Source organism: Gastrolobium bilobum, unplaced genomic scaffold (assembly GCF_033153095.1).
Source record: "Gastrolobium bilobum isolate Gb01-03AN ecotype WA unplaced genomic scaffold, APGP_CSIRO_Gbil_v1 utg9312, whole genome shotgun sequence".
NCBI lineage: Eukaryota > Viridiplantae > Streptophyta > Magnoliopsida > Fabales > Fabaceae > Gastrolobium > Gastrolobium bilobum.
Window position 1 is genome coordinate 483,891 of NW_026898497.1, and position 21,543 is coordinate 505,433.

General features: G+C 36.1%; 2 protein-coding genes across 2 annotated transcripts; both read left to right on the top strand.

Annotated features, from left to right (window-relative positions):
- Positions 1-550: 550 nt before the first annotated feature.
- LOC133316871 (protein SEEDLING PLASTID DEVELOPMENT 1) lies at positions 551-5,069 on the top strand. Its single transcript, XM_061518666.1, has 9 exons — positions 551-1,115; positions 1,724-1,938; positions 2,325-2,475; positions 2,583-2,774; positions 2,974-3,136; positions 3,239-3,480; positions 3,679-3,855; positions 3,934-4,095; positions 4,537-5,069. The coding sequence occupies exons 1-9, from the start codon at positions 702-704 to the stop codon at positions 4,837-4,839; spliced, it is 2,019 nt and encodes a 672-aa protein (XP_061374650.1). The 5' UTR covers positions 551-701; the 3' UTR covers positions 4,840-5,069.
- Positions 5,070-18,544: 13,475 nt separating this feature from the next.
- LOC133316884 (uncharacterized) lies at positions 18,545-21,245 on the top strand. The gene is made up of 5 exons (XM_061518682.1): positions 18,545-19,014; positions 19,108-19,389; positions 19,494-19,797; positions 20,452-20,568; positions 20,726-21,245. Exons 1-5 carry the CDS (start codon positions 18,697-18,699, stop codon positions 20,836-20,838), a joined length of 1,134 nt encoding a protein of 377 aa, XP_061374666.1. The 5' UTR covers positions 18,545-18,696; the 3' UTR covers positions 20,839-21,245.
- The last annotated feature ends 298 nt before the right edge of the window (positions 21,246-21,543 follow it).

A 21,543-nucleotide genomic window follows, 5' to 3' on the forward strand; every position in this document is an offset into this window, starting at 1 on the left:
TATTATGTTTTTATAGATTTCATAGCTTATTTGTTGTTGCCAAAGCATAATATTTGATCTTTTGGCACTTGAACTATATATATACTAGAAATAGACAAAAAAAAAAAACCTTGATGATAAATAGTGAACTTAAAATAATAATTGACCAAGCTCAGTTGGCGCATGAGAGCTAAGCAGATGGGGGTGAGAGCATGTATTTGAATCTCTCTAGTACCACATTTGGAATGGATTTAAGAATCAATTGGAATATTTTCAAAAAAATAAAATAATAATTGAATAAAATTAAGAAAAAAATAAAAAACCCCTTAAAGATTTACTTAAACAATCTTCTTAATTAATTAAAAACATTAGATATTTTGAATTGCTAAAATATGAAAACAATGTAGAAAAAAGAAAAGAAAAGTCTGTCCAAAGAAGAATTGGCACGAGGTGCGTGAACGCAAACCCAAACCCAGTGTGTGGTGTGCAGCCCCCGTTGATACTCACCAAACCTTTAACGGCTCAGTTGCTTCTCTCTCTCTCTTTCTCTCTCTCCGTTGCTTCCCTCCAACAGAAGATACCTCGGAATCTTCTTTCTTTCTCTCTCCTCTCATCTCTTCTCTCTTTTTTCTTTTTTCTTCTTTAATAATAACTACCCACAACAGCAACACACGTAACCAAACCAAAAAAACAAAAAACACACAAAAAATTATTGAAACAGAATGAGAGCACTGAATTCGCATGTTGTGCTTATTGATCTTCACTGGATCAACCACCACGTTCCCACCTCAACGCTCGCTTACCTTAAAAACTCAAACTTCTTTTCATTTCGTCGTTCGGTGAAAAAGGGTATTCGCTCTTCCGCCTCGCCGGTGATTCGACGGCCATCGGATCGCTTCTTATACGGAAATGGGTCGTCTCAGAACGTTGCATCGACCTCGACGGAGCTCAAGGTGTTTCTGGAATTACTACCATTGAAGATGAGGAGAGAGTTGTATCGGCACAAGGAAATTGGAGGGCTCATAGAGGTTGTCATGGATTTGGGTAGAAAGCCTCTTGCGAGGTTTCCTTCAGGTGATTGGGTCATCTCTGAACAACCCATCAAGCCCGAAGATTTACACCACGCCATTTCCAAGGTAACTCAGTCAAAATGTTGTCTTGTTTCACCTTTTTTTTTTTTTGGAGTCTAATTTGTTTTGCCATCGTGATTTTGACTTTCTCAAGAACTGAACTTTGATGGAGCCACTTTGAATTTTTTATTGTTTGAACTGGTATATTTAAGTCAATGATCTGCTCTCAGTCAATGCTCTGTGATTTGTTTATTGGGAAATTTAATTGTTGTTGCTTGAATTGCGCCAAGATGTTAAAGGTGGGGTCCAATGGCTTACAAAGAAGGTTGTGAGGAGTGTGTAAGGATTTGTCTTTATAATTAAGATTCGAAAGAGCTTTCTATTTTCCTCAGTATTACATATAATACATGAATGGGAGCCTTGACGGTTAGTTGATGTTGTTGCCATGTGACTCGGGTTTCATTGTTCAAATCATGTAATCAATTTCTTGCAAATGCGTGTTAAGTTTGCATATTATTTTATAGCGTCATGTTACCCTTTTTGTGCATAACGGGAGCTTTTACAGAACCAGGTTGCTCTCTTTGTAATACATGGTCAAATTCAGTCCTTTGTCTCATTGTTAGTCCTAATGAGTAATGACTGATGTCTTCGCATATAATGCTTCATTATTTTAGGTTGGTGAGTTTTCTGATGACAACCGATCCGGTATTGATAGCTCTTTACATCGTATAAGTGCAATTAGGAATCGTAAAATGCAAATCATTGGCCTTACTTGCCGGGTGGGTCGAGCTGTGAGTGGTAGTGCTGAAATCATTCATGATTTGGTTGAGGATGGTAGTTCTATCTTGGTCATTGGACCTCCCGGAGTGGGTAAAACAACCTTAATCAGGTGAACCTTTTCTGATATCTGATTACATTTTAAGTGTCTCGATTTGTATATGGAAGTGGTTTATTTTGCAAAAAATGCCAATAGAAAACTGAATTTTTTTTGTTTTCTCGTTCTTCACTTTTTTTTTTTTTTTCTTTCATGTTTCTATGCAAATGCCTCCAAAGCAAATTATCCATTGCTGGATGTTTTCTTATCGGGTTTAATATTATGCATTTGTTACTGTAGACTCCCCAAAAAATGAGTTTTGTAGTTCTATAATGTGAAAATAGCTGAAAATAAGTTAATGATAATTACCCTACTATAGTTTAATTAGACATCTTTAGCCATTTCTTTTGTCAGGTGCCTTTTATTTAATTTGCATGTCTGAAGAAGCTTTGTTTGTGCAGAGAGATTGCTAGGATGCTGGCAGATGAGTTCAGGAAGCGTGTTGTAATAGTGGATACATCCAATGAAATTGGAGGTGATGGAGATGTTCCTCATGCAGGCATAGGCAAAGCAAGGAGGATGCAAGTTCCGAACGTAAATATGCAGCATAACGTTCGTACTAATCTCAGTCATTTGGCTTAATTGATTACTCCCTCTTTATAGAAAATGTTCTGATAATTTGTGATCTTCTGTGACACCATTTTTGTTTATTAATGCAGGTTATGATTGAAGCAGTTGAAAATCATATGCCCGAAACCATTATTATTGATGAAATAGGAACAGAGCTTGAAGCATTAGCAGCCAGTACCATAGCTCAAAGAGGAGTTCAATTGGTTGGAACAGCACATGGAATGACCATTGAAAACATAGTAAAAAATCCTTGTCTTCAGATCCTCGTTGGTGGCATAGAGGTGCAAAGTTGCTCTTTTTTATTTTCCTTTCAGTTTTATGATATATAATGAATAATGATTAACTAAATACATCAGTCCATTCCGGGCCCCTCCTTCTTTAAAAGAGTGAATCAATCTGAAATTTCAAAAGCATATACAAATGGAATATGCATAGTGCTTGCCCATATTTTTAATGTTTGTTGAACATTTATTTGAATAGAGCGTAACCCTTGGGGATGAGGAAGCCAAGAAAAGGAAAGTGCAGAAGACAATTCTTGAACGGAAAGGACCTCCTACATTTACATGCGCTGTTGAGATGATATCTAAAACTGAATGCCGTGTTCATCATAGATTAGATGCAACTGTGGATGCCATTTTGGCAGGTATTCCTCATCTTCTATATGGAATATCTTAATATCTAACCGATATAGTATTTGCATAATTATTTATACTGAAGGTTAAGTAGAGAATCTCCGTCATTACAGGAAAACCTCCAGTATTTCAAGTCCGTCAATGGGATGATTTCAACAAGGATTTGGTGAAGTATGCTCCAATGCCTGAAAAAGATCATGGAGAAATGCCTGACTTATCTAACAATAATATCGTGGGTTCTGACATAGAGTCTGGTGAGGATGATAAAGACCATCCTCCTACTTGGTCCAAGAAATGGAGTACCAGTGGGTCTGTGATAACGAGGAGTTCGCCAATGCAAGTGTATATTTACAAGGTAAATTATTTTAGAGGTTGCTCATGCTAAGTAGAGTGTTGAGTGATTGGGCATGTTATCAGGATTCAGGGCTTTAATAATTGTCTTATTTTCCGTGTTCCTTGTATTTCATACTTGAAAGAATAAGTTGCCCAAAACATTTCTTGATGCTTTGTTTTTCCCCAAACGGGGCATTGTTTTATTGTTGGATGAGTTTAGATTCTGGAAGCTGATCTCCTACAAGTAGCAAAGGTGATGGGGCTTGAAGATGTGATAGATGTAACTGATGACATTGGAACTGCTGATGCTGTTCTAGCATCCAGTTCTGAGATACGACAGAACCCATGGATCCGTGGTGTGGCAAAATTCCATCAGTTACCTGTATTTGTTATCAAGGTGCCCTCTTGCTGCCTCTTTAGCTATTCCTTCAATGTTGTCTCCTTTTGTCTTATAATGAATTTTTGTTTCTTGCAGTCCAATACCATGGCACAAATGGTTAAGGCAGTGCGTATGATCGTTGGGCTAGAATCCTATGGCCATACAGCAAAGAAGCCATTAAATGACTCTCTGGATATTGAAATTGAGGGTGATGAACCAAAACGAAAACCATCTCTGGAAGAGATTGATGCCTTGGAGGTACAATACATACAAGCCCTTTCCTTTTATTTAATTAGTATCTGATATCTCTTGTTGAAGTTCCATTTTCTGTGTGGAATTATTGTCTATGCTGTGTGCGCTTAGCTGCAGTTTGTTTGTGGCTTTGTGCCTTCTAGAAAGATTGACATTTTCTTCTTTGGGCATTGGGCAATTGAATTTGTTCCTTTTAATGAGAAATAGGTTCCCTCCTAGAGCCCAACTGTGCATACTCATTTGCGTTGTTTCTCTATTCATGTTTGCCAGCAGTAGTTTACTTTTAGTTTCTGGCTTTCTGCTTTAAAGGCCATTTTTCTGAATAAATGACATTCATATTAAACAATTGTGTTTTGACTTAAAAAAAGGATACATTGCCTAGAGTATTATGTGTAATCTCTTTAATTGTGACATGTAATTTAAAAATTTCTTATACTTTTGTGGCAGGAGGTTCGGCTTGCAATAGAGTACATTGTCATTCCTGGTGGAGAGCCTGTGGAACTTCTTCCAAGACGTTCTGAAATTATTGCCAGGCAGCTTGAACTTGTGCAAAGCTATCAGTTAGCTGCTGAAAAGTCAGGTACGGAACAGAATCCAAGGTTGCAGATTCTTCCCTTGAGGCTAAACACAAAAAAAACCTCTAAATCAAGTTCTGTTTCCCGTAAGAAAACTAGTCCCACCTCAGTGTCTAGTCATGGCATTGGCAGCAATGGTACCAGTGTCACCAGGCTTCCTTTTTTGCCCGAATAATTCAAAAATTTCTCCTATTCTTCTAACACATTTCAATTCACTGGTTCGTACATGTAAGTAGTATGTATCATGTACAGTCATGGAAGTGGTGTAAATAATTTATTTATAGCTCAATTTGGGGTGTGACATTGATGTCGGAAGTTTGATCCTCCGCCAAGCTACCCCTTTCTGTACTTAGATCCTTGCATCTCCAATAAATATAAATTCATTTACAGAAAATGTAATGATTTTACGCCTCAAATGTAGTTCCAATTTATAACGGTGTACATATATATTACATGTTTACTTATATAGCTAGAGAGTCAAACAACCGCTTAAGCATTAAAAATAAATATAAAAATTACTAAAGACAGGTTGAGATTCATATCTTCTGTCATGTTCGTTGTCATTAAGCCCCATTACCAACAGTGCGCTTTGGATACTTGATTTAGTATAATTAAACTTGAAATAAAAGGGTATTTGAAATATTATTAAATCGTATTTGAATCTGTACATAGGGGTCTCTATTTATAGAGACTTCTTGACCTAATTTTGACCTAATGGGCTTGGCCCAATATACAAGTAACGGACTAAATAAATACAAATAAATGACTACATAATTACTAATAAATGACTACATAATTACTATTTACAACAGCAATAAATGACTACATAATTACTAATAAATGACTACATAATTACTATTTACAACACTCCCCCTCAAGCTGAGGAATAGATATTTATCATTCCCAGCTTGCTAGCAAGTTCTTGAAATCTATCTGAAGGAAGCCCCTTTGTCAATAGATCAGCTAATTGACGCCCAGTGGGAATGTATGGAGTGGTAATCAACCCGCTATCAAGTTTCTCTTTGATGAAATGGCGGTCGACCTCAATATGTTTAATCCGATCATGTTGAACTGGATTATGAGCTATACAAATAGCGGACTTATTATCACATAGCAGCTTCATAGGTCCCTCACATTTTATTTTTAGATCATCAAGTACAATTTTCAGCCACAGTACAATGGGTAGGATAGAAGGTTACAGTACAATTCAAATCTTTTGTAATTTTATGAATATAAAGAAGATTCGTGGAGAGTTTAGGAACATGAAGAACATCATTAAGATGTAAGGACTGCTGTAAGTTTATGTCACCAGAACCCGCAACTGATGTATGAGAGCCATCAGCTACGGCTATTGTATGAGTTCCAATGGTAGGATGATAAGAGGTAAAGGAGTCAGCACAACAAGCCATATGATCAGTAGCACCAGAATCAACAACTCAAGAATGTTTAAAATCATTACATGAAGAAAGGAAAGAATAAGTTTTGGAGCTCATACCAGTCATAGTCAAAGCACTAGTATCAGATGGCTTACTCATAGAATCAAGAATGGTTCGGAGCCGTTCCAACTCATCTGGACGAAATGCAGGTTGGGTCTTATTAGGTGTAGGAGTTATTTCAGAGGAAGTAAAATGCGCTTGACCACGCAACTTTGCCATCTTTTCTAAGACAGATTGCTTTCCATAAAGGCGAAAGCATAAATCCTTGATATGACCTGTTCTTTTACAATAAGAACACCATCGATCATCTCTCTTAGGTCTAGAAGAGGTACCATCATAAAATTTTGAAAAAGAACTCCTTTGAGAAGAGGCCATACTGCACAGAAAATGGTCAAAGAAAAGCTCGAAGAAGCCAAAAAATCACAAATAAATACCAAACGATGTCCGATCAAAGAGAGGAGCACAGATCCAGAAAGAAGATGAAAAACCACCGGGAAAGGGTCCAATCGTGATGAAAAGATGCTGTCTTGTGATGAAGAATAATGGAGACGATGAACAGTAACAGAGATCCAGTATAACAGAGATCTTCTCGGTCCAAGAGGTCCCCGGAAAAAATCTGGTGGCGGCTGATGGCAGCGAGAGACTAAAAGAATAAAAGGTTCTTGTTCTAAAGACAATAGGCGCGGAAGCAGAGCCCTCAGGATCGAGAGCTCTGATACCAACTTGAAATAAAAGGGTATTTGAAATATTATTAAATCGTATTTGAATCTGTACATAGGGGTCTCTATTTATAGAGACTTCTTGACCTAATTTTGACCTAATGGGCTTGGCCCAATATACAAGTAACAGACTAAATAAATACAAATAAATGACTACATAATTACTAATAAATGACTACATAATTACTATTTACAACAGCAATAAATGACTACATAATTACTAATAAATGACTACATAATTACTATTTACAACAATTAATATTTTATTTAATGGGTGATGATTGAGTTCGGTATTAACCAAATGGGCTTTGGTCATAAGGGAATTCGATTAATTAAAATATATTATTATGTTTCGTTCTTTTTTAACTTTGGTACATAAATATATTGTAATACATAATAAACACCTAAAGCTTGGGTTACGATGAAAAACGTGAAATTCTGTGAGTTATTAATGTTTCATATGTAAGACTGAATGTAAGTTGATTATTGAACCTTTCATACATATTTCTCATATGATTGATTTATGGAACATTAAAATTAACAAAATTAAACATTTTTAATTTTAACCCGAACTAAAGGAAAGTTGTGTGATACAAAATAAACTTTTTGAGGAATTAAAAATGACTAAAAGACCAAAAAGGCTATTTGTCATTTTCCCTAAACTGAAGCATGACATGGTCAAATATAGATATACAATTACATGAAACAAAAGCAAACGGCAAAAAAAATTAATTTAACGTTTTTTAATAAAATAATTATTCATTTATTATAGTTTTCAAAATAATTACATATCTATTGCACAATGTGACGAGTAAAAAAGTTAATTTATTGTTTTTTAATAAAAAATTACGAAAAAGTAATCGTTTTGAAATTAATTACAAAAATATAGCACTCAAACACGCCCACATGAGGCGTGTTATAAGAGAGAGACACGCTCATGTGGGGCGTGACCTAAGAGAGAAACACGCCCACATGAGGCGTGGCCAACAGAGAGAGACGTCCAAGAGAGACACGTCCATGTGAAGCGTGACCTAAGAGAGAGACACGCCCACAAGGGGCGTGACCTCCCTTGATACAAGTCTTATCTGTACAAATTGCTCAGTAAAAGCTGTTTGTACAGTAAAAGTTGTTTAATATTGCTTCTGATGGTGAAGGCATACCGGCGATGGAGAAGATAGGAAGTAGAGACCATTGGCTGAAACTGTAGGAAATCTTAGATTTATGCGGAAGCGGTTTAGGACCTAGTACATTGGTATGCTTACCGAATCATCCTTGTTTCACAATTACCTCTCGGTGCGCAGGTCTCGTGTAGAATCTTCCCTTGTAGGATTCCTCTTCACGAACAGCTCACCTCAGCGCCGCAGCACGAACAACCTCCTTGAAGCTGGACTGTGGCAGATCTTCCAAACTATCTCTCGAGGAGGAAGGGGAAGTGTGTGGGCACTGATTAGATTCTGAGCTTGCCTCTTTCTCACAAAAAAGACCTTCCCGCGGCTGATGACTTAAGAGGTACTATTTATATGGGTTCCAAGAAACCCTAGCTCATTGGGCTCTAGGTTCCTTGGGCTCTTCTCATACTAATAACTTATTTGGGCTTTAGTAAAAGAGCAAACCCAACAATCTCCCACTTGCTCTTTTGGATACAAACTTGAGTCGTAAAACCCAAGATCATGTAACCCATAAGTCATCATCTATCCGAAAAATACCCCATCCCTTGTCTCAAGCTAGCTTGGGGATCTACCATCTGTTATTAATCAAGGCTCCTGATAATCAACGAATGATTATCTAATTCGGTGCTACTCCACTAAAAGCCCGAACTTGAACTCCAAGATTAACAACACTTATAACATGAATATGCATTGCCCCTTTGTAGAATGTCTATAATTGATTGACAAGTTTTCTGTAACTCAATCAATTATTTATTCCCTTGACTATGATAGTTTCTCTAATGGATTACATGCACTGGCCAGTGTCTTTAATATCCAAATACCGAAACATATCAAGGGGACATATCCTACAAATTCCATGTTGTTTATCTCATAAATACCGATAATCAAATAATCTCACTCCCAAAATACCGAGTTATTGGCCGTCAATAGATCGAACCTCACCCGTTGGTAAATCAAAGAATGAAAACTATTTGATTACCTATTTATAATAAACTCAGGATTAAGAGCAATCACATAACTATAGTTAACTTGAGATTTGATACCTTATGACAGAAAAACAACCTTAATCAAATCTCTCCTTGATCCTTTCAATGTGAATGTTAATTCACACCAATATTTTACAATGATTCGGACAAAATCATTTCATAAAATATTGCAACCTGAATAAACTGCCCAACTTTATTTAACGGCTGTGACTCCATTCATTAATTGTGAGATCCTATGATCATGTTCTCCATGAACGTATCCATATGATCATATACTCCACAATTTGATCCGGACCTTTATGTTTGTAAATAGTGAGCAAAATAAATAAATAAAACCTTATTTATGAAATTCAGAAAATGATTTTATTGTTTCATCGTCTTATTCCAAGAGCACAATAAAACCAATAACTCCCACTTGCTTAATGCAAGTCTGGGATCCTCCTAAGACCCAAAGAAGTAACATGCCTCTCGAACACAAGTTCAGGCAAACTCTTAGTAACTGGGTCTGCAAGATCCACCTCTAATGTTATCTGAGTTTAATGAAAAACTCATAGCTCGATGTTGATTTTCTTAAGTCAATATCCACTTGAAATAACTGAATTTTTGAAAACTCAGCCTTTCAAGACTCCCACTAGAATATACAAGCATATAATCTCTCGTTCTCCAAAGATACTTGAGTACATGCTTAACAATAATCTAGTATTCCTCTAGGTTCAAAATGGTACTATCTCACTACTCCCACTACGTGACAGATGTCTGGTTTAACGCCCAACATGATATGCGTGAGTCTACCTTTGCCAAAGCATAAGATATCTTGCTCATGCATTCTTCCTTCTTAGAAGTCTTTGGTCACTCCTTAGGAAGATGAATTCCACATCTGAGAATTATAATTCTTCTCTTAGAATTCTCATGTTGAATTTTGGGTTTTGTCAATGTAAGTAGCCTGAGGTGATGCCAACAACTTATTCTTCCGGCCTCATAAGAGTTTTATACCAAGAATATAATTGGCTTCCCCAGTACTTCCATACCAAAACACTAACTTAGCCAACTCTTTATGCTTGATATTACCTCCACATTGTTTCTAATAAGGAGCATATCATCTACATAAAGTACCAGAAAAGCTATTGTCTTCCGTTGTATCCTTTACATACAAATACACATCATTCATCAAGGTTCTCTCAAAATCAAAATTTTGATAACCTGATCAAAAACTGATATTTCAAGACCTGGATGCTTGCTTAAGTCTATGAAATAGACTTTCACAACTTGCATACCGTGTGTTCCTACTCATTTGCTATAAACCCTTTTGGTTGTTGTATGTAGATATCCTGACATCCAACTCCCAAAATGAAATCTCATAATTGAGACTTATAGCAACTAAGAGAATCTGGATAGACTCAAGCATGGCGTCTGGCAAAAATTGCCTCCAAGCTAGCTTTGAAGGTTTTCACCTTTCTGTCCATCCTCTCTTTGCCTTTTATGTCCACATGCACCTTGTGGGTTTTACCCCTCTTGGTGTTTTTACTAGGACCGAACGGAGTTGAAATACAAGTATTTCATCTCATTGTTCATAGCTTGAGCAACACTTGATCAACAACATCTTCTAGTGCATTATTGTAACTAGTAGGATCAATGTCACTCAACAAGAAACAACTTGAGATTTAACAAGGTTCTCTCCCACTACGAATGTACTGCATTAGACCTTGTGTATTTATAGGTAAAACAAAGAGTGGGTCAAATGATGGATCTTCAATTTCTTGAGGATCCGCTTATCCTTGATATTGTTCCTTTACATGTGATACTAATATTTCTACTAGTTTCACTTGTATATTATCATGTTGAATTTCCAATCATGGTTCTCTTGTTTGTTCACTTAGAGATATATCTATCCCCTCTTGAACAATCAAAGGAACAGTGGATGAAGCTTCTAGAGATTCTGGAAATTCTTGATCTGAGATAAATCTCATCAAGAATAACCTAACTTCAGAGCTTATAATTTCTTATCTAGTCCTCCTTTAAGAAAATCATGTGAGTGCTCACTTAGATTATCTTGTCCTTAAGACTAAATAAGAAATCATCCCTAATTCTCTTAGGGTAGCCAAAAGATATGCACTCTTCCATACAAGATTTCATCTCATTTGACTGCTGTTGTAGGACGTGTGCCATGGCACCCTAAATCCGAATATGGTTTGATCTGGGCTTGCACCCTTTCCATAATTCTTTAGGTGTCTTTACAACAAACTTTGACGGAATCAAGTTAAGAAGGTACATTTCCTTCTCTTAGGCATCTCCCTTGAACAACATTGGCAAAGATGAATAACTGAACATGATCTTCACCAAGTCTAGAAATGTTTGATTTTTGCATACTGCAACTTCATTCAACTAACGCGTTCTTAGAGTTGACAGTTACGAAAACAATCCCCTCTTAAATCAGGTAAGACCTGAAATTACCAGACAGGTAGCCAAACACTTTAGTAGACCAAAGTGTTTTGATTTGAACACCTACATGCTTTTCTGCCTCAGACTAAAACTCTTGGAAATTTCCAAAAGCTTTAGACTTATGGCGCACTTGGTTCATCTGTCCAAATCCAAAGTAAACATTCATATAATGAAGTACTCATCACCTCTTCTGGTCTGAACGCTAAGTGGTCCACATACTTTAGTATGTACCAGTTCCAGTTGAATAGTTGCGCAAACCTTTTTGGCCCTTGTAGGATTGCTTGGCCACTTTACCTTCCAAATAGGACTAACATGTAGCTGTTAGTTAAAAGATTATTGAACTTTCAGTCCCTCTTTTAACTAAAACATGTTTCCTACTTGAGATAATATGACTCAATCACAAAGGCCAAAGTTATGTTTCTTTTGAAACTTTTATTTCTTTGGTGAAAGTTCTTGTTCATCATCCTTTCCATTCAACATAACAAATTTAAAAAAAAAGGTATAGGATATAGGTAATAAAGACTATTTAAACAATGTACCAGAACAAAACAAGACGAAGATGAACTTCGAAATGTAACTGAGGAATCAATTGCATTGTCAAACCATGTTTTAACCAAAACAACTAACAAAAATTGAATTTCTCTTGAAATCCGGAACAAATAAAAAGTCACTCAAAACCATAGTCGTATAAATAACTTGTCCTACTGCAAATGCAGACACAAGTTTCCATTTTCAAGCTTAAAATATCTATGTCCATTGCTAACAGGTATGCCATGTTTGAACTACTACAAAGAGTAACAAACATAATCAGTGATTCCTGAATCAATAATTCATTCACTGATCAGGCCTAGATATGCCCATGTCTGGTTCTTTTCATCACCTCTGGGCAATTTTTCTTTCAGTATCCCTTCAGTCTGCACTTGAAGAACTTGCCTTGTGGCTTCTTCATAGCAACTGGTTTGACAACTAATAACCAAGTCATTTTATTCTTGTTACCACCCTTGGGTTTCCCTTTGGATTTAACAAGACTCTTAACAAAACCTGCACCGACTGCATTCTGTCTAGCAGAGCTGCTAGACGCAGCAAACATGTCATTAAGAGTCTGAAGCATTTCTACTCCATTCTTAATCATGTACACTTGCTTCTGCAAGGAGTTGGAAAGACTGACAATAATATAGCAACGAACTACCATATCTGCCCTTTCAACTACCATATCTGCCCTTTCCTAATCTGAGAAATGCATCTTAGTTTCCTAAGACGCATCCTCTGCAGGTTGCTATGGCCCTCGCATTGTCAGAACAAATTTTAGCTTCCATGTTTTAGAACAATATCAAAAATTTGCTTTTCACTTATTCATAGTTGGTATCATCTAGAGGTTTTCGACTCAAAATCATTTCTAAGATATTTTTTGAAAAACATATAAAGCACACAATTACAAACAAATAATGCAATAAACAAACGAAGTGCGAGTAGATTCTCATAACTACTCTTGTTTATTGTTAACAATCCTTCAGTTTATCTTTACAAGGCTTACGATGGGCAAGTCACTTGTAAAAACCAAAATTGTTATTTGGGCCTTCGGTGCCATTGCCAGAGCCTCGATGGGAGGGTTAACAATTTTACCAAAGTTGAATGTAATTAACCATTGTTTAATTTCAAAATTATCCTTAGTGTCTAAGGATTGCCGACGATGGGCCGTACAATACTTTACTAAAATTTTGAAATTATTAAGATTTAATCTAGTGAAATCTGATTATCCTTATACGGTGGGGCTTCAGCGATAACCATTTCACTAATAAACCCACAAATGGAGCCCGCAGGTTTTAAAATTAATTAATTTTTAAAACCTTCACCCATTCAATATTTTTGTTTGAGAATTTTCGTAAGCCCTGTCGAATTCATTGTTTAATTTCAGAATTATCTTTAATAACTTAGTATTATCGACGATGGGCCGTACAATACTTTATTAAAATTTTGAAATTATTAAGGCCCAATAAAATCCAATCATGCTAATCCGTTGGGGCCTCACATGATTATTTTATTGATAGGCCCACAATGCGCCTGGAGGTTAAATTAATTTCTTAATTTAAATCTCCTCCCATAATTATTTAGGTCCAATCTAATAAAATCCAATCATGCTTATTCGATGAGACTTCACATGATTATTTTATCAATGGTCCTTAAAATGCGCTTGTAGGTTAAATTAATTTCTTAATTTAAATCTCCTTCCATTCAACATAAGCAATATTTTCCAATTTCCAAGAATTATTTAATTGAGAGTATCCTTTGTTCGATTTCAAAAACTATATAAGTAAGAGCGCCGATAAACGTGCACTAAGCTTAACATAATTTTGAAAGCATTAAGGTCCTGAAATCCGGTCACTTTACATCAGCGTGTGCTCCAAACAATCATGATACATGAATGTTGTATGCAGTGTGTGTTATTCCATGACCATTTCAGAAAACCCACAAATTACTCGCAAAATAAAAGAATTCTATTAGGAAATTTTCTCTAATTATTTTTCTAGATTTAAATCATCCAAATAGCTGACTTAATTATTAATCTAGATTGCAACAATCATAATAATTATCATTTATGAGGATAATTTGAAATCAAAATAATTTCCATAACGATTATTTGTCTTGATGTTAATTATCCAAAATTAATTAATTCAATTATTAATCTAGATTTTTAATAAAAATCATAATAATTATTAATTAATTTCTTAGGATGATTTAAAATCAAAATAATCCCATAATAACTATTATACTAGTCGCTGAAGACATAATAGCTATTATGCTCACGCAATCATACAAGTTATGCAACAATATGGCACCACCTATTCTATATGGCATGTTATCGCAATAAAGCATGTTATCAATCATATAATTTATACCAATCAATAAAAGCATTAAATAATAAATCATAATTACTTTAATCCATGGCCTTCCTATTTTAAAGAAAATAAAATTAAATAAAATTAAATAATACAACTTTGAAATTCGACTTTCGCCTAGCCCATAGTATCTGTCTCAAGCCCCTTTAGGGTTTCATGGGCCCAAAGACCCAATCCTTTGGCGAGAAACCCTAGGACGCGAAAGAGGAACCCTGGTCGTCAGGTCTGCCGCGCCGTCACCCGAAGTCAAATCAGGCTGAAACTCCAGGGGAAGGACCACCACGTAGAGACGAGTGCACCGCCGCCGGAACAACCCAAAAAGGTGGCCGAACGCTCCCTCACTCTCCCATTCTTTGCCGAAGAGTGGCGGCCACTCTCAGCCTCTTGTGGAGGCGCGTGGAGGAGCGTGGAGTGTCTGATGGAGGCTATCCACCCACCGTTGCGTTCCTTTCCGTCCTCTTTCCAACCATATATAGATCGCCTCATTCCGAGATCGGGAAGACCTCGAAAAGTCTCCGACAGTACTGACTGCGCATCTTCCTCGCGGTTTCTCGATCTTGAATTTTTACAAAATATTGAAAAATACACAAAAATTCCGAAAAATTTAAAAAAACAGCAAGGAGGAAACCTAATCATATGGGATTAGCCTCCTTGTTACAAATCGAGAAATACACGAGAGACCCTAACCATGGATTAAAGCATTTTTACCGATTAAAATTTAAACTTTTATGAAAATGAATTATAAAATACACATGCTAGATTCATACCATAATCCTAGAACCCTAGGTGCCACATTTCAAGAAGCAAAACTAATTACATGAATAGTGAAACTAGATTCACATACCAATGTACAACCAAGGCTCTGATACAAATTGTAGGAAACCTTAGATTTATGCGGAAGCGGTTTAGGACCTAGTACATTGGTATGCTTACCGAATCATCCTTGTTTCACAATTACCTCTCGGTGCGCAGGTCTCGTGTAGAATCTTCCCTTGTAGGATTCCTCTTCACGAACAGCTCACCCCAGCGCCGCAGCACGAACAACCTCCTTGAAGCTGGACTGTGACAGATCTTCCAAACTATCTCTCGAGGAGGAAGGGGAAGTGTGTGGGCACTGATTAGATAGATTCTGAGCTTGCCTCTTTTTCACAAAAAAGACCTTCCCTCGGCTGATGACTTAAGAGATACTATTTATATGGGTTCCAAGAAACCCTAGCTCATTGGGCTCTAGGTTCCTTGGGCTCTTCTCATACTAATAACCCATTTGGGCTTTAGTAAAAGAGCAAACCCAACATCCAAGAGCCCAAAGTTTTGGAAGATTGTAGTGATTTGTTAAGCACCTGTGAGTCTTGATGAATAGTGAAATAATTGATCGATCGACTTCAGTCTGGACGTAGGTCACAAGTGGTAGTGATCGAACCAGGATATATGGAGTTTGCATTTTTCTAAACCCTCAGTCTTTATTTCTAGCACTTTAAGGACTTCTTTGATATGTTGTATGTGCTAGCAGAGGCTTTATGATTGTCATATATTATATGTTATAGATTGTTTGAATATACTGATTTGTTTTTCATACGTTAAAGTGTGCTTGAAATTACAACTTAGAAACTAGAATGAGACTTTTACGAAAATTTTGTAATACTTAATTCACCTCCTCTTGAATATGAAAGCCACAATCCTAACACATCCAAATAGACCCATATCTACCTTAATATATTCTATTGTAAATATTCAACCTTTTAATTTATTTACTGAATTTGATATTCATCTCTTTCAAATAGTTATGCAACTGTAAATATATCTACCATAATACTTTAATGTCACTTTTTTTTACAAAAATAAATAAATTATCAAGGTGAATAAGTTATGACAAAATGACTATACTAGGTTAAAACTATCAAATATTGGTAAATTAAACATAATAATTTAGTCAAAAACCTTAATTCTTATTTGTCCGAGGAGAAATTATTTATCGTTTGCAGTCTTTCAGAAATCATGTAATTTAAAAAATATCATATTTATTATTAATAATAATAGCTTGATATTTATTTTTTTAGAAAAATTTAAATATTTAATAAAATTTATAAATTGAGTGGGAGTGATATCTTGCTCAATAATTATTTGAATACTACAGTTATTTATGAAATATTATGATTGTTTAAAATAATTTCGAAGTATTATTAAATTATATAAAATATTCGAATTGTTTCATGAAAATGAAAAAATATCATCAAATTATAAAGATACTTTTTTGGTAGAGGCAAAATCCACTTCAATAATTTTTACGCCTCGAAAGGATTAGTCTTTGGCTATCAGTTAAGTATTACATTAAGAAAACTCAAAAAAAGAAAAACATGAAATGGCCACAGCAAATTGGGCGTGAGAATTTGCAACTTGTAATCCTCAAATAACTCATTTAAATTGGTAATAAATTTAAGAATTGCATTACAATTTTTTTTAAAAATGGCATCAGTATGGTCATTTGGTCAACTAATATTAGAAATATAAGAATTAAATATAATTAATAGTAAAAAAATTAATCAAATTGCTCCGATACTGACACATGTCAACACATGAAACTTCCGCATTTCCCATGAGACTGCAAATGCAACGATCACATTAAAATACGTTAAAGTTTACTCAAAAGTGACGTTGAGATATATAGTCCCACATTGGTTGTATGTGCAACTAATGTGGAGTTTATAAGGCCTTGGGCACTCCCACCCCTTGAGCTAGCTTTTGGGATGGTGTATCCCAAGGTTCTTAACATGGTATCAGAGCCTCACTGTCCCCCGCTTTAAAAAGTGGAATTAAAATAAAAAAAGCACAAAAAGGTAAAACCAAAAATGGGCCTGTGCAATTTCCATGCTTCTAGCCTAAAGGGCTCTTGCGTGAGGGGGCGTGTTGAGATATATAGTCCCACATTGATTGGATGAGCAACTAATATGGCCTTTATAAGGCCTTGGGCACATTCTCACCCATTAAGCTAGCTTTTAGGGTGGTGTATCCCAAGGTTCTTAACATGGTATCAGAGTCTCGCCGCTCCCCACTTTCTCTTGTGGCGTTTCTTAGCACAGGTAGGCTGGGCCTGTTGCATTTGTCCACTCTTCAAGCCCAATGGGCTCTTGTGTGAGGGAGCGTGTTGAGATATATAGTCCCACATTGGTTGTATGTGCAACTAATGTGGAGTTTATAAGGCCTTGGACACTCCCACCCTTTGAGCTAGCTTTTGGGGTGGTGTATCCCAAGGTTCTTAACAAGTGATAATAATTTTATTTTATTTGCTCAAAGTGGTAAATAAGCCTAAAAAAATATTTCAAGTTCTTTTACTCACATATATAGTGTATGTGCGTAAGAGAGAGAGTGTGTGTGTCTTCAATTACAAACAAAAGTTGGACAAATTTTTGTATTAAGTGAGATGGCAAATGAAAGAATTAACGTCCATGATTCGCGCTCCTACATCAATATTTTACAAATTATGAAAGATTTAACTGAATAATTTCATATAAATTATTCTAATGACGTCTTAATGTATTATCTTATTTCGTTGCCAAACTGAGCTAAAACAAAAGTCAAACTGACTCAAACATATATAATGCATGGTTTAAAGAAACAATCACTATCCACAACCAGATTCTGGACACTAACAACGAGTTTTTTTTTTTTTTTGAAAAACTAATGACTTATATTTTATAAGAATATGTTATATTTATAAATTATATTAAGTACTCTTGGAAGTATATTCTTAACTGAAAAAGTTTGTAATAAAATATTTGTAAATATAACTATTTTTCTGTTTTTTAATCGTTAATCTCTTGCAAATAGATTAATAAAGTTAACAATTTTTATTTGATTTGATTTTTCATATTATCCATTGAAGTGGTTTTTACGGTTGAAGTTGTTCGCATGTTGCAAAGTTAACAAATGGGTGGTGAGACGCACAGCTGGTTAAATGTACGGTCCAACTAATAAAGCCGACCTTTGAGCATGAAAAGGCTCTCATCAGAAACCCCAACAGGCACTGGGCCCCACCGAGTCTCAGTGGCATCTTAAAAATAACACGTCCTCCCCTCATATGTCTCTTGCCTCTCGGTCCTTAATCTAAGGCTTTGTCAATTTGTCTGTGCCTAGGAGTAATATTCTTTTTTTGCCCTTCCCCCATGTTCCAAATCTCAAACTCTTGTCTTTATTTCTTCCTTAAAAGTGGTCGCTTGCTTCCTTAAAACACCTACTTTTTTCTTCTGACCCCCTCAGTTAGCAATAGCATAAGCAACCAACAGAGTGCCATTTGGGGGCGCACACACACTCTGTTGTTCTAATAATCAAAGTAATATCAAAGTCCCCCCCACCCACCTTCCCTATTTGATCATAGTGACTTCTTTTATTATGGCTGTTGACCTACACACTGGGGACTCTTATCTCTTCCTCCTCCCTGATAAGCAAGAACAACATACTTTGCCACCACATGACCTCAATCACAACAACAACAACAACAACATCAACGGCTCAGATTTAAAGCCAAAAGTGCTGATTCCCCACGAGTTTGGGTCGCATATAAATCAAGTGGCTGATTTTACTGAGGCACAGGGGAACGATAAGGAGGACGATCTCGTTGCCGAGCTGACTCGTCAGATGGCTCACTTCATGCTTCAAGATGACCACAAATTCGATTTCTCATGCATTGGCTCTCAGAATTTGGAATCGGTATTAGTTTGTTTATTGTTTTTCCATTTTTTATATATACCTTAGTTTTTAGCACCTAAGTGTCTTGCTCTGTCTTTCTTTCTTCTCCTGAAGCAATGGGATTCAATTAGTTCGCTTCAATCAACTCTCTGGTCACCTTTGGGCAAAAATCAAAGGAGCCCTGAAGGGTCCTCTCAGGAATCATTGCCTTTGAACAACCATGACTCTTGTTGGGAAAACACCAACAACGTGGTGGGTATGTTTGAGAAGATGAAGCTTGACGAAAGAGGCGATTCTAAATACCACCCTGGTTATGGGATTCAGAGCTTGGAAACCTCCAATGTTGGAGTCTCTTCATACCAATCTCTAATTCAGCAACAAATTCGAGCTGATCAAGTAAGATAACATTAACACCCTGTCCCTATTGTTGTTTTTGGCTGATTCCCATTCCAAAAAAACACATCTTTAACTCTCTTTTATTTTATGTTTCCTTGTTATAGTTGTCACGGCTCAGGAAAGAGCATATTCTGTCTCTGAAGCAAAAACTCACCGCATATAGGGAAAATCATGTCATGCTATCACAGCAATTTCAGAAGAAAGGTAAAGGGGTTGTTGATGTTGGGTCCGTAAACGGACGGAGGATTCGTCCACCGCGGCCTGCTCCTCCTCCGCCGAAGCAAGCTGGTTCGGAGATGCTCCCGCTTTTCCTGGGTAAATCCGGTTCAAGAGGCACACCTTGTGGGACCGGTGTTTTCTTGCCACGTGGCGGAACTAGTGCCCCATCCGAGTCACGTAAGAGACCAGGTAATTTAATTTAATTTAACCATGTCATTGGTCCGGTTCAGTCGCTTTTAAGATTTAATTCAGACGGTGGTTCGTTTTTTGAGTCCTTTCCTGTAGTTGTTTGTTCACTGGTCGTTGGAGCAGTTGGTTCATGATATGGAATATCAACCATCCCACATTTAATATAGAGATTAATGTGTTTTATATTTCAGGAAATACTTTTATCTTTTTTCACATGAGTCTTACACATTTTTACATGTACGTAGAAAATAAAATTATTTCTTGTATTATAATTAAGAAACATTAATCTGTTTAATATATGGATTAGTTTTCAACTCTATTTTGATTTGGTGTGACCGACCCTGTATATGGCTATAGTGCTTCTTTGCATTCCTTTTAGATATTCTTTTAATCAAATATTCTCTACAGTTTGGACCGAAATCTTCCCTAATATTCCATGTTATAGGATAGATGGTGCACATGTTTGATACTTTCGGTTGATTTGTTTCGGCTAAAGTATAAGATCAATTATAAAAGATATTTTTTTGGGAAAGAAAGAATAAACAGTAGTGATCAATTTTGCACAGATTCTTCTTCGTCAGCGAATCCCCGAACAAAATCTAATTGTTGTACATGTTTCATGGAAAGTAATGTTTTTACTTGTGATTTGGTCAGGTAAAGGTTGTTCCACTGTTCTTATACCCGCTAGAGTAGTACAGGCTTTGCAACTCCACTTTGACCAAATGGCTGCCACGTCTGGACCCAAAGCTGGTGGATTCCCTCCCCTACATGGTACCTAATTATAGTTAGTATAAGCTATATATGTTGATTATTTAAATCCAATTATATTATCATTTAGTGAGTGAGATGTCACGGTTATTGAGTAGGAAATTGGAATATATCCATCTAATTGAGTTGGTATGTTATTAATACCTAATACGGTTTGCAGATGTTTTAGTGAGTGACAGAGCTGGCATGTATTCACTACAGAAGCGCCAATCACGGAAAAAACAGGCAAATATCGAAAGTGAGATGATTCTGCCTCAAGAGTGGACCTATTGAAGCCTGACGCGCATTTTGCAACTATTTGTCTTTTTCAGTTTTAACACAATCATAATAGCAATGGAGAAAGAAAGAAAAGGTTGAAGAGGAATAAAGAAAATGAACACCCTAGTCCCTACTTCACAATGGTTCAATATATGGGGAATTCTTTTAGATGGACTGTACGACCAATAGATAGCAATAATATGGATTCAGAATATATATCTTTTTTGTATTTTGCACCTCCCTTAGTTTGTTTTAAAGAAAACAATAAAATATATATATATATTGTATAAAAGGGAACCGATTTCGATCTCTTCATATGATCGAGCAATTTAGATGCTTAATTAGCTAGGTGATGAGTGTTTGACTGATTCTAGGCTAAGGGTGTCTTTTAAAATCCTTTGTAATAATAATTCAGCTCAAATTATGGCATGTTCGCTTTCTCTTGTTTTGTTTAGCTCCTCTTCACTTGCATATGTGTATGTTTCATGACTCTCTAGAACTAGAAGAATAATTAAGAACAAGGAAATTAAGGAGCTATTCTTTTGGTTTCTTATGAATGAATGGTAATAAGCGAAATTCATTTAAACAACCTCATCAGCAATCATCGTTATAACGTTCTAGAAAATGTAAAACACGTCAGTCGTCAACCCAAGATTCATGACGAATTAACTTCTCTTCAGGTTTGTCTTTCTTTGACTAAAACCACACATAGGACAAGAG